At 39.7% G+C, this 13,255-nt stretch overlaps 2 protein-coding genes across 2 annotated transcripts; both read left to right on the top strand.

The window, feature by feature from the left end:
• The first annotated feature begins 1,875 nt into the window (after window positions 1–1,875).
• On the top strand, window positions 1,876–6,090 carry LOC119486302 (zinc finger protein RFP-like). Its single transcript, XM_037766341.1, has 2 exons — window positions 1,876–2,094; window positions 3,648–6,090. Exon 2 carries the CDS (start codon window positions 3,657–3,659, stop codon window positions 5,265–5,267), a length of 1,611 nt encoding a protein of 536 aa, XP_037622269.1. The 5' UTR covers window positions 1,876–2,094; window positions 3,648–3,656; the 3' UTR covers window positions 5,268–6,090.
• A 1,014-nt stretch (window positions 6,091–7,104) lies between these two features.
• Window positions 7,105–11,151, top strand: LOC119486309 (E3 ubiquitin-protein ligase TRIM21-like). The gene is made up of 2 exons (XM_037766352.1): window positions 7,105–7,231; window positions 9,510–11,151. The coding sequence occupies exon 2, from the start codon at window positions 9,519–9,521 to the stop codon at window positions 10,983–10,985; it is 1,467 nt and encodes a 488-aa protein (XP_037622280.1). The 5' UTR covers window positions 7,105–7,231; window positions 9,510–9,518; the 3' UTR covers window positions 10,986–11,151.
• The last annotated feature ends 2,104 nt before the right edge of the window (window positions 11,152–13,255 follow it).

The following is a 13,255-nucleotide window of genomic DNA, read 5'->3' as shown; positions in this document are numbered from 1 at the left end:
CCTCTGCCTGCCTGCCTTCAGTCAGCTCGCTCCAACTCACGTGCATGCGCGCTCTCTACACACTGCAGAAGAGTTAGTTTAGCTCTGAGAATATCTAGTGAATGTACAGTGGACGTTTGTTCAGAAATAAATGCTGCAGCTCCTCCAGACCAACAGAGGTTTCCCGTGTCTTGTGAAGTGACGGGGCTCCGCAGAGAGAAACGTTGTCGTCTCGTTACCGACCGGGTGCCGGTGTCTTCCTGCTCTCTCCGGCTGCGGGCGGAGACGACAACGTTACTCGCTGCAGAGCCCCGCTTCTTCAGCCTGCGCTGAGGCAGAAAAAGCCAACACTAGGATCAGCAATGATTCATGGAGAGACCTTCATCTGGTCAGCTAACATTACTGCCAAGCAGCTGAAATATAGAGTGATATTGTGGTTTTAGCTGACGTGTGTCGCCTCACTGTTTGAGTGATGCTCGTTCATGTATATTTAGAGCGAGCAAGCGCAAGCTCGACGCTGACTTTCGTTGACTTCACGGCCACAGGTGTCGCTGTTAAGAAGCATTTCTGAAAGTTACAAATAGTCCCTTTAATAATCTGAATCTGTAAAGTAACTTAAGTTGTCAGATAAATGTAGTGGAGTAAAAAGTCTAATATTTCCCTCTGAGATGTAGTTGAGTAGAAGTAGAAAGTAGCATAACATGGAAATACTCAAGTAAAGTAGAAGTACCTCAAAATTGTATTTAAGTACTTAGTTACATTCCACCACTGAGTACATTTTATACTGTTGTGTTTTTCAAAGCATTATTTAATCTTCCTGGTGGAATAAAATAATTGTTAATTATTTAACTGCAAAGTAGTAATGTGTTTTTGATACCTTCACTTTTTTTGCATTAAAAAAAATTGCATTTGAAGTGATGGAGATGGAAGATTTGGCAATTTACACATGGAATTACATTAAGTAATCACAATGAAGGAAAAACAAACAAATAAATAAATAAATAAAATAAATAATAACAATAATAATAATAATAACAATAATAATAATAATAATAATAATAATAATAGATGAATTGGAAATATATATATATGTATATATATGTATATATATATATATATATATACATATATATGCATAAAGAAAGAAATCAATAAAGAAATAGATAGATAAAATAAATAATAATAATAATAATAATAATAATAATAGATAATAGATAATAGATAATTGGAAAAAATAAATAATTAAATAATACAAGAAAAAAAATGTATATCTTCCTCCACAAAGGAGGAAATTTCCCCAGCAGGTCCGTGTGGTTCTTTCTTCGGAATAAACGCAGTTCTTTGCACAATCTTTTCAAGGTCATGATACTTATGATAATGTGTTGCTGATGTGCCAAAAGTATTTCGTTATTTATTAGTTATTCCCCTCTAAAATAACACGTAAAATTACTACTTTATAATATTATGACTTTATTCTCATAATATTACAACTTTTTTTCTCATAAACCTATGACTTTATTCTCGAATTCTCAGATTTATTTATTTCCCTCAATGTGGCCCTAGTACTCCATCGTAGTATTTTGACTGAACCCTGCTTTGCGTCACTTTGTTCTCTGAGCTTGTCACAGCACTCAGATTCAACTCACAAGAGTCAAACCAGTAGATTACAGATTAGAACGACACCACAGGAACAATTGGGATCTGATTGTTTCATAACAAACACACAAAAGAGGTCAGTGCAACATATTCAAGAACATCCTGTGAACATCTTTTGATCAACAATATAATGCTTCCTTTACAGTCCCTCTACAATCCCACAAACACTCCTTTTCTGCTGCTGTCCGAACTGTTCACCATTGTTTCTTTATGTGACAGATTTCTTACTGAGGATCACATTACAGGAGAAAACTGTAAGAAGTGGAAAACACTGAGAGGAGGAGCAACACTGAAAGAGGAAAGCAGCAACGTCACATTTCCTGGTATGAAAGTGAAGGTTTGTCTGAGAGACAGCAGAGCTGCAGTCGAGACAAGCCTCTGTGTTTCTCTCTAAAGAAACATTCAACTGAATCCAGCAGCTTTTTATCAACAACACAGCAGAATCTCTGCCAAACACTGGTGAGTACACTGACCTACAGAGACTAAATGCATTAAATATTTTGTCATAATTGAGTTAAAACCAGAAACCATAACAAAGAAAAAACAACAGTCATGCTAAAAGCTAACTGGCTCAGTTTAGACTCCCTTTGGGTTGGCTAAACACAGAGTATGATTTATCTTTTATTGCTCATAAAGGCACAAAATGTAAGTTTTTCCAACTTCTATAGCTGTTACACACTCTGGTAAACAGCCTTGAACTTTAAACCCTTTTTCTCTAATTGTATTATTATTATATTTACTGTGTTTCAACAACCGATATTACCTCTAAACCTCAACTTTACTCACACAGCAAGTTACACTCAGGGCAGATGTTTAACTGAGATCCATCGCTGGCCGTGGGGGATGTGGAGAAAAATTATATTTGTCTATATACTGTATAATCCCCTGCATATATACACCGATCAGCCATCACATTATGACCACCTGCCTAATATTGAGTAGGTCCCCCTTTTGCTGCCAAAACAGCCCTGACCCGTCGAGGCATGGACTCCACCAGACCTCTGAAGGTATTCTGTGGTATCTGGCACCAAGCCGTCAGTAGCAGATCCTTTAAGTCCTGTAAGTTGCGAGGTGGGGCCTCCATGGATCGGACTCGTTTGTCCAGCCCATCCCATAGATGCTCAATTGGATTGAGATCTGGAGAATTTTGAGGCCAAGTCAACACCTCAAACTCGTTGCCATCCACATGATGTAAAAGAAAAGGCGCTTTTGGCGGTGGACACGGGTCAGCATGGGCACCCTGACCGGTCTGCGGCTACGCAGCCCCATACGCAACAAACTGCGATGCACTGTGTGTTCTGACACCTTTCTATCAGAACCAGCATTACGTTTTTCAGCAATTTGAACTCCAGTAGCTCTTCTATTGGATCGGACAACACGGGCCTTCACTCCCCACGTGCATCAATGAGCACTGAAGAGCTGCAGTTTTGGAGATGCTCTGAACCAGTCGTCTAGCCATCACAATTTGGCCCTTGTCAAAGTCGCTCACATCCTTACGCTTGCCCATATTTTCTGCTTCTAACACAAATTTCAAAATGTTCACTTGCTGTCTAATATATCCCACCCACTGCCAGGTGCCTTTGTAACGAGATAATCAATGTTATTCACTTCACCTGTCAGTGGTCTTAATGTTATGGCTGATCAGTGATATACATATATATATATACAATAAATTGTAATAAATGTGTTAAATTCAATATTAGATCGAAATTTAAAATGACTAGCCTACATTAAAAATATTTTCACTCTAACAACATTATAGGCATTAGGTTAGCAGTATTATTATATTATTTATATCATATTTATATATATATCATAGACCTGACTACATTCATTGACAACCACAGTGCTTATTTGCATTGCATCATTTTCTTAGTAAATTTGGTGCTCAGTTGGATGCAATATAAAAACATATGTCCTTATATTCCACTGATCATAGTTTGATTTTATTCAACAAATAATCAAAAGATATGTAATAACAGTTTTGTTTTTTCACACATTTTTGTCCTCAGAGTGTAGATATGTCTGCTGCCAGCTGTCTGCTGACTGAAGATCAGTTTCTGTGCTCCATCTGTCTGAATGTGTTCACTGATCCAGTCAGCACACCATGTGGACACAACTTCTGCAAAACCTGCATCACTAAACACTGGGGTGTTAATGCCCGGTGTCGGTGTCCCAACTGTCAAAAGGTTTTCTCCACTAGACCTGAGCTGCAGGTCAATACTTTCATCTCTGAGGTGGCTGCTCAGTTCAGACAGTCAGCTCAACAGAAAGCCAGCAGCATCAGCTCAGAGCAACAAGCTGCCAAACCAGGTGAAGTTCCCTGTGACCTCTGCACTGGAACCAAACTGAAGGCCCTGAAGTCCTGCCTGGTGTGTCTAGCCTCCTACTGTGAGACTCACCTGGAGCCTCATCTGACAGCTTCACGTCTGAAAAGACATCCGCTAATCGACCCTGTGGAGAACCTGGAAGGCAGGATGTGTACGAAGCACGATAAACCGCTGGAGCTGTTCTGTAAGACCGACCAGATGTGTGTCTGCATGCTCTGCACTGTTTTAGACCACAAGACACATGATGTTGTTCATCTGAAAGAAGGATATGAAGGAAAGAAGGCCGAGCTGGGGACGACAGAGGCTGAAATTCAGCAGATGATCCAGAAGAGACGGCTGAGGATTCAGGAGATGAAACACTCAGTGGAGTTCAGTAAGAAAGATGCCGACAGAGAGATAGCAGATGGTGTTCAGGTCTTCACCGCTCTGAAGGAGTCTGTTGAGAGAAGCCAGGCCGAGCTCATCGACACGATCAAAGAGAAGCAGAGAAAGACAGAGAAACAGGCTAAAGGCTTCATCAAAGAGCTGGAACAGGAAATCTCTGAGCTGAAGAAGAGAAGCACTGCTCCACCCACCAAGGACTGGACCAAAGTAAGTGTCCGTCCATCTTCCTATGAGGGGACTGTGGTGAGAGCTGTGACTCAGCTGGAAGAGAAGCTCAGTAAACAGATGAAGAAAGAGATGAAGAAGCTGTCTGAAGCCGAGCTGAAGAGGGTCCAGCAGCATGCAGTGGATGTGACACTTGATCCTGATACAGCTCATCATTCTCTCATCCTGTCTGATGATGGAAAACAAGTTAAACCTTGTCATTTATATAAGAATCTCCCAGACAATCCAGAGAGATTTGATAAAGATTATAATGTCTTAGCAAAGGAGAGTTTCTCTTCAGGAAGATTTTACTACGAGGTTCGGGTTAAAGGGAAGACTAACTGGGCTTTAGGAGTGGCCAGAGAGTCGATCAACAGGAAGGGAGAAAACACACTGAGCCCTCAGAATGGCTACTGGACAATATCTAAGATGCTGACTGGTAAGTACTACGCTGCTGCTTTTGACCTTCCAATCTGTCTCTCTCTGGAGTCTCAGCCTGAGAAGGTGGGGGTGTTAGTGGATTATGAGGAGGGTCTGGTCTCCTTTTATGATGTTGATACTGCAGCTCTTATCTACTCCTTCACTGGCTGCTGCTTCACTGACAAACTCTACCCATTCTTCCGTCCTTGTTATATAATCTTACGATCATTCTTTGCACTTTTTGATGGTAACTATGCCCCTCTGGTCATCTCTCCTGTCAATCACACTGATTAGAACAACCATTTGAGTTTCTTCAGGAAGATTCACTGTCACTTAAAGGACCAGTGTGTAGGATCTGGTGGTATCTAGTGGTGAGGAGATGCAACCAACTGAAACTAGCCAGCGATAGCTATTTATAGCTAACAATTTGGCGATAGATAACTATCTAGTTAGCTAGTGTTGGTGACGTATATTGTACGAGACCAAAGATGTAGTTCACTGAACAGTTTCACACTAAACTAAATGATACTACGACAAACCTACAACAAAAAGTGACTTTCTTGACTTGAAAAATTATCTTTTAAATTGACAAATGTGTGTGATTCATGCCGCAAAATAAACATTAGTCTCTCTCCGTTGCCTACCGTACATATTTTTCCTGAAATAAGGTCCCATGGGGTCCACCGGAAGGCCAGAGACTTCACCTCTCTATCTTAGTAAATGTATATTTACTGGTGATGTATGGCGTATACATCGTTGTTTTTCTGATTCTGATCAATGTCTTTTTTTTTTTATCCTTTTTTCTGTAAATGTTTTTATTTTGATGTGTGACATTGCTACTTACTACTATAAAACACACACTTTACCACACTGATATTATTATTATTCTAATAACTGCATTACCTGACTGTTAAATCATCAGAAAACAATGTACTCAGAAATAAGAAGCATTTGCATGTTTAAAGTCCTGAGTGCCAAATTCAAAACCTATATTGTCTGATCATTGTATATATAAGAAGTGTTGCATACTAGCACAAATTATGAAGAGCATTTCATGAAGTAATTCACATTTCTTTCCTTTTCTTTTTAAATAAACAAAAGCAAAATATTTTTTTTATTGTGTCTTTTTAAATTAATTTGTTTTTGATTGATCATTTAATGTAATAAATGTAAATTTACTGCTGATGTACATGTATATGTTTTTTCAGATTTTTCTGTAGATATTTTCTTTGATATGTCACATTGCTTACTACTACAACATAATTATTATACCATATTATTACACGGCGTTGTTGAATACTTGATTCTGATTGGTCAATCACGCCGTTCTGCGGTCTGTTATTTCTTTATAACAGACCGTTGCTATGGGCGCAGTTCTGATGTCAGACTCTGGTGGACCGTTTTTGTGTCAAAATATTGATTTCTTAAGTAAGTAGCTGTGTAATAAGCAGGATAATGTACAGCTAGCGGGTCATTGTTGTGAAATAAACCCCTTCAGGGCGATGAGAGACCCCTATTATCAGGGTTTCTTTCACAACAATGACCGGCTCGCTGTACATTATCCCTTACTTGATTGATATTATCTAATGTAATAATTAGGGCTGTCAATCGATTAAAATATTTAATCATGATTAATCGTATAATTGTCCATAGTTTTGTCTGTTCAAATGTACCTTAAAGGGAGATTTGTCAAGTATTTAATGCTCTTATCAAGATGGGAGTGGACAAATATGCTGCTTTATGCAAATGTATGTATATATTTATTATTGGAAATCAATTAATAACACAAAACAATGATAAATATTATCCAGAAACCCTCACAGGTACTGCATTTAGTATAAAAAATATGCTCAAATCATAACATGGCAAACTGCAGCCCAACAAAAAGATTAAGTACAAGTATAAGCCAAGTATACTTAAGCATATCTCTGATAAGTACATAAAAAGTAAACTGAAAGTATACTCTCTTATTGTAAGTTGAAAAGAAGTATACCAATAGCCCACTTGATTAAACCTTTTTTTGGTGAGGCTATGTGGAGGTATTTCCCAAGGAGGCATTAAAACCTCACCTACATAGCTACACTGAGAGGAGGAGCAACACTGAAAGAGGAGAGCTGAAATGAAAGTGAAAGTTTGTCTGAGAGACAGCAGAGCTGCAGTCGAGACAAGTCTATCTGTGTTTCTCTCTAAAGAAACCTTCAACTGAATCCAGCAGTTTTTTTTTATCAACAACACAGCAGAATCTCTGCCAAACACTGGTGAGTACACTGACCTACAGAGAATAAATTAACTAAATATTCGGTCATAATTGAGTTAAAACCAGAAACCATAACAAAGAAAAAATGCTAAAAGCTAACTAGCTCTAGATTCCCTTTGGGCTGTCTAAACACAGAGTATGATTTATCTTTTATTGCTCATAAAGGCACAAAATTTAAGTTTTTCAACTTCTATAGCTGTTACACACTCTGGTAAACAGCCTTGAACTTTAAACCCTTTTCTCTCAACTTCACTGTTTCTGTAGTTACTGCTCTCTGCCTCTATAAGGCTGCACAGCTGATAATATTTACTGTGTTTCAACAACTGATCTCAAAACCTCAGCTCTACTCAGACAGGAAGTTCCACTCAGGGTATGTTTTTAACTGAGGTCCTTTGGATATTAGTCTATATATAATTTCCTGCAGCAGTAGTTTCCATCTTTTCTTCTGCACATTTAATGTGTGTGATTGTAAACATCTTTGGACAGAGAAACGGATTTTTCTTTTCCTCTACTCCCTCAAACGCTTCAATTAAACAGATAATAAAAGACAAATATATTAGTATAGTATATCTTGTAATAAATGTGTTAACTGAGACCCGGGATCCAGATCAACTTTACTGTATTTCAGAGGTTTAAAGCTAGAGTGAAGATACTGGTATCATATGAAACTAGAAAAAACCTAATGAATTCATAGGTACCAACCATGTCACACTAGCTTGTCAGGAAGGAGGCTAAATAACGCTCCAAACTTACCCTAAATTTGGGCGAGGAACAACTGGCATGGTCATTTTCAAAGGGGTCCCTTGACCTCTGACCTCAAGATATGTGAATGAAAATGGGTTCTATGGGTACCCACGAGTCTCCCCTTTACAGACATGCCCACTTTATGCTAGAAGGTAAGACGCAAATTGTGAAACTCTCGCGAGATGATTACGGTTAGGTATTGTGTTTGTCGGAAGTGAGTTTCATAATTTGCGGGTTACCTTCTAGACACGACCCTCTTCACGTAGCCCAGAACGTACAAACCAAACCCTGGCTCTAAATGAGGCCATTCGCGTTTTCATGTTTTTGTGTCAGACGTAGTTCTCCTATGTGCTCGGCACACGGGGGAAGTTTCAGTTGGTTGCAGTCTGCAACCTCACCACTACATGCCGCCAAATCCTACACACTGGACCTTTAAAGGGCCAATATGTAATATATTTACTGTAATAAATCATAAAATGACCATTAAGGAAACATGCTAAGTTTAAATACTGGCTTCTCCGACAATAACGCTACAGCCAGTATGTTCTCTTTTGAAATTTCCATTTCGGTCCAGAACGTCTGTTTTTGTTTTGGCCGTTGGATCCCGTCCACTGCCCATTTCAACACCCCGTTGCTGCATAGGAAACAAATCAGTATACAAACACAGCCTTCTGTAGCCATGTAAGCAAGCAAACAAACTGGATCAACAGAGATAACGTTAGCGTTAGATTCTACCCGACCTGAAAAGCCTCGGCACATCTCTCTGTGTGCAGCTGGTTATCAAGGCAGCCAGTATTTGAGATGGTAAAGTGATTCTGACGACTGCTGGTGGCCAGAGGCTAACACTGCGATGCTGACACACGCTAACTGTTATCAGTCACACCTATGGATGTATTAAGAGAACTGGATACAACGTTGGAGGCTCCCGTTCATTCCTGTGAGAGTTGCTCAGTGGCTCATGAAGCCAAAATGACTCGACTGCCGAGTGATAAAGTAGCCGGATCATCTGGCGATCTTCCGCATCCATTGGGCCTATAGAGCAGGTGCAGCAGCGTTTCCTTTAACTCCGCCTCCCAGCCCTCACTCCAGCCTCGGTCTGGGTCTCATTCGCATTAAGGAAGATAACTCTGGATTCAGCTATTAGTGCATTTTACAACTTTAAGGACCTAATGATTTGTGTTCATCCTGGGAAGTTGATTCACTTAAAAAACAACAACTATCCTCTGAGTTACAGACGTCTTTTTCCCAATGTAAGTCAATGGGAAAAAGTATTTTTGGGCCCAATGGCATCACGTGACGGACACAGAAGTTGTACTACCGCTGTTTGGCCACTATGGAAATTAGCTTCGCTCTTCCTGGGGGCTTGGTCACGCTGGAGGAGCGGACGGGCCACAGGTCCAATGTTTTGAATTTGGACTGCTGTTACTCATTTTAAACGCTAGCTGTTAGTGTTACATATTGCTCCTTAGCCTGTCACAGTTTGATTCAAAAGATATGTACTAACAGTTTTGTTTTTTCACACTTTTTGTCCTCAGAGTGTAGATATGTCTGCTGCCAGCTGTCTGCTGACTGAAGATCAGTTTCTGTGCTCCATCTGTCTGGATGTGTTCACTGATCCAGTCACCACACCATGTGGACACAACTTCTGCAAAACCTGCATCACTGAACACTGGGGTATTAATGTCCCGTGTCAGTGTCCCAACTGTAAAGAGGTTTTTAACACTAGACCTGAGCTGCGGGTCAATACTTTCATCTCTGAGATGGCTGCTCAGTTCAGACAGTCAGCTCAACAGAAAGCCAGCAACAGCAGCTCAGAGCAGCAAGCTGCCAAGCCAGGAGAAGTGAAGGCCTGGATGTTCTACCTGTTGTGTCTGATGTGTGTCTTTATGCTGTGGATGATTTTAAACCACAAGACACATGTTGTTGTTCTTCTGAAAGAAGAATATGAAGGAAAGAAGGTAGAGCTGGGGAAGACAGAGGCTGAAATTCAGCAGATGATCCAGAAGAGACAACTGAAGATTCAGGAGATGAAACACTCAGTGGGGCTCAGTAAGGAAGATGCAGACAGAGAGATAGCAGATGGTGTTCAGGTCTTCACCGCTCTGAAGGAGTATGTTGAGAGAAGCCAGGCTGAGCTAATCGACATGATCAAAGAGAAGCAGAGAAAGACAGAGAAACAGGCTGAAGGCTTCATCAAAGAGCTGGAACAGGAAATCTCTGAGCTGAAGAAGAGAAGCACTGAGGTGGTGCAGCTCTCACACTCTGAAGACCACCTCCACCTCCTCCAAAGCTTCCCGTCCCTGAACGCTGCTCCACCCACCAAGGACTGGACAGAAGTCAGCATCCGTCCACCTTCATATGAGGGGACTGTGAGGAGAGCTGTGAATCAGCTGGAGGAGACGCTTAATGTAGAGATAATTTATCTGGTTTTCGCCGAGCTGAAGAGGGTCCAGTGGTCTGCAGTGGATCTCACACTTGATCCTGATACAGCACAACCCAAACTCATCCTGTCTGGTGATGGAAAACAAGTTAAAAATAGTAATGTATATAAGAATCTCCCAGACAGTCCAAAGAGATTTGATAGAGGTTTTAATGTCTTAGCACAGCAGAGTTTCTCTTCAGGAAGATTTTACTACGAGGTTCAGGTTAAAGGGAAGACTGCATGGGATTTAGGAGTGGTCAGAGAGTCGATCAACAGAAAGGGAGAAATCACAATGAGCCCTCAGAATGGCTACTGGACGATATCTTGGCTGTACGGCGGTAGGTACTATGCTGCTGCTGGGCCTGATATCCGTCGCTCTCTGGAGTCTCAGCCTGAGAAGGTGGGGGTGTTTGTGGATTATGAGGAGGGTCTGGTCTCCTTTTATGACGTTGATGCTGCAGCTCTTATCTACTCCTTTACTGGCTGCTCCTTCACTGAAAAACTCTACCCATTCTTTGGTCCATTGCATAATAATAATGGTAAAAACTCTGCCCCTCTCATCATCTCTCCTGTCAATCACACCGAGTAGAATAACCATTTGATTTTCCATTTGATAACATTTTTCCAGCAACATAAAAATCAAAAATAATGACATTTCCGTCACAAATTTGTGGTATTTTCTTTTTAAATTATAAGGGACATGTAATGTTTTATACTTCTGGTGAATATAATCCAATCAATCTTATTTCTATATATGTATTTTGTATATACAGTTCCCTTTGTTAACACCTTATTTTGAAAACAGGACGTAGTCTCACTTGTCTACTTCCTCTAACGTCTCCAAGGTCGTCTCTAGCTCTCCCGTCAGCTCCGTTCTCTTTATACATCCATGGTCAGCTCCATCGGGGCCGTTTGAATGCATTTAACATAAATGGCAGTATATGGGTGCTCTACAGTTGTAACGTCAGCCCATTTGGCCACAGAGATGAGAGTGACTGCTGGCTTGACCGCACGTTACCGCAATACGATAACGTTTCCTATCCGTGACAGAGTTAGCGTGCAGCTTTAGTCATGATGTCTAGCTCTGCTTTTCCTGTAATGTGTGAAACCCAAAGAGTTTCCATACTTTACTGTATGTGTAGTGTTTACCACTTTGGATTTAACATGTGAGGGTGCAGGTGGTATCCAGGCCAACTCTCTGCTGTTTTCTACTTTCTCGTTTCGGCTCGCTGCGGTTTGTTTTGGTATGTTTTCTAATATTTTTGTCTAGTGTGATAATATACACCTCACTCTTTTGCCCAACAGGCAACAACAGCTGTCAGTGTGTCAGTGTGCTGACTTGACTATGACTTGCCCCAAACTGCATGTGATTATCATAAAGTGGGCATGTCTGTAAAGGGGAGACTCGTGAGTACCCATAGAACCCATTTTCATTCACATATACTTTACTTTATACTTTATACTTTATTGTCAGACAGGTCTGAAATTTGTTTTGCATAACAGCAGCTCCGTTTGCAACATCACATCACATATCTGGAGGTCAGAGGTCAAGGGACCCCTTTGAAAATGGCCATGACAGTTTTTCCATATTTTAGTGTAAGTTTGGAGCATTATTTAACCTCCTTCACAACAAGCTAGTATGACATGGTTGATACCAATGGATTCATTAGTATTTTTAGTTTCATATGATACCAGTATCTTCACTATAGCTTTAAAACTGAGCTACAACCTAAAAAATTGCATGTTGCGTTAACGCGTTAAAGAATTTAGTGACGTTATATTATTATTATATATTATTATTAAATACATTATAATTTATTCTAATAACGGCATTACCTGCCTTCAAGACTCTTAAATCATAAAAAAAAATGTACTCATGAATAAGCACGTTCCCTAATTGTCTGGGTGTCAAATTCATAACCTTTTATTATCTGATCATTATAAGAAGCGTTGCACATTGGCACAAATCACTGAAGAGCAGTTTATAAATAAGACAAAAGTAATTTCTCCTTCTCCCTCCTTTTTCTTTTTATATAAACAAAAGCAAAATAAAATATTTATTGTGTTGATGAAGGTATTTCATTTTTGATTGATATATTTATTTTTTTATTTTTTTATGTAGCCAGGCAAATCAGTTAAGAACAAATTCTTATTTACAATGGCGGCCTGACAGCTGAGTAACTACACTAAACCAGTGCTACTAGTTTATACAGAATAAGAGACGCCTGAGGACGTCCTCTAGTGGAGTTTATAACAAACTGCAGCCTGTGGTCATATGAGGTCATGCTATTAATAAATAACTACACAGTGTAAATGATCACAGTTTGATGCTGAATGAAGTCTAATTAAAACAAGTACTCTGTCTAATATCATTGATGATTTTTTACTCTTTTCCTAATAATAAATGTTTTTTTTCTTATGTATTTTCCAGTGGTGGAAACTAATTTAGACCTACTACTCCCTCTAATTAAGGAGCGTTTACTAAAATATGCTATTTCACTTCTTTGAAAGAAGTATTTTACTTTACTGCTTTTCAAACCTCAAAATCACAGAGAAGTCTACTTGTGGTCCAGTGGGAAAACAGTTTTCAATCTTTTCTTTACTTTTTTCTCCTGTAATGTGTAATGAATCTCTCACATAAAGAAAAGATGGTTAACAGTTTGGAAAGCAGCAGAAGAGTGTTTGTGGGATTGTAAAGGGAGCGTTGTAGCCTGTTGATCAAAAGATCTTCACAGGATGTTCTTGAATAGGTTGCACTGACCTCTTTTGTTATGTTGTCTGTTTGTAGTTGGATGTTCTTTTGGCTGCTGTTAACTTCCACTGTAGAAAAAAGAGTTAAAACTCATCTTGTTCTAAAGC

This window comes from Sebastes umbrosus, chromosome 4, assembly GCF_015220745.1.
Source record: "Sebastes umbrosus isolate fSebUmb1 chromosome 4, fSebUmb1.pri, whole genome shotgun sequence".
Taxonomy (NCBI): Eukaryota; Metazoa; Chordata; class Actinopteri; order Perciformes; family Sebastidae; genus Sebastes; species Sebastes umbrosus.
This window is presented reverse-complemented; position numbering and strand designations above follow the sequence as displayed.

Bases quoted from the DNA above. Each gene is read 5' to 3' on its own strand.
- LOC119486309 (XM_037766352.1), top strand. From the start codon at position 9,519: ATGTCTGCTGCCAGCTGTCTGCTGACTGAAGATCAGTTTCTGTGCTCC.
- LOC119486302 (XM_037766341.1), top strand. From the start codon at position 3,657: ATGTCTGCTGCCAGCTGTCTGCTGACTGAAGATCAGTTTCTGTGCTCC.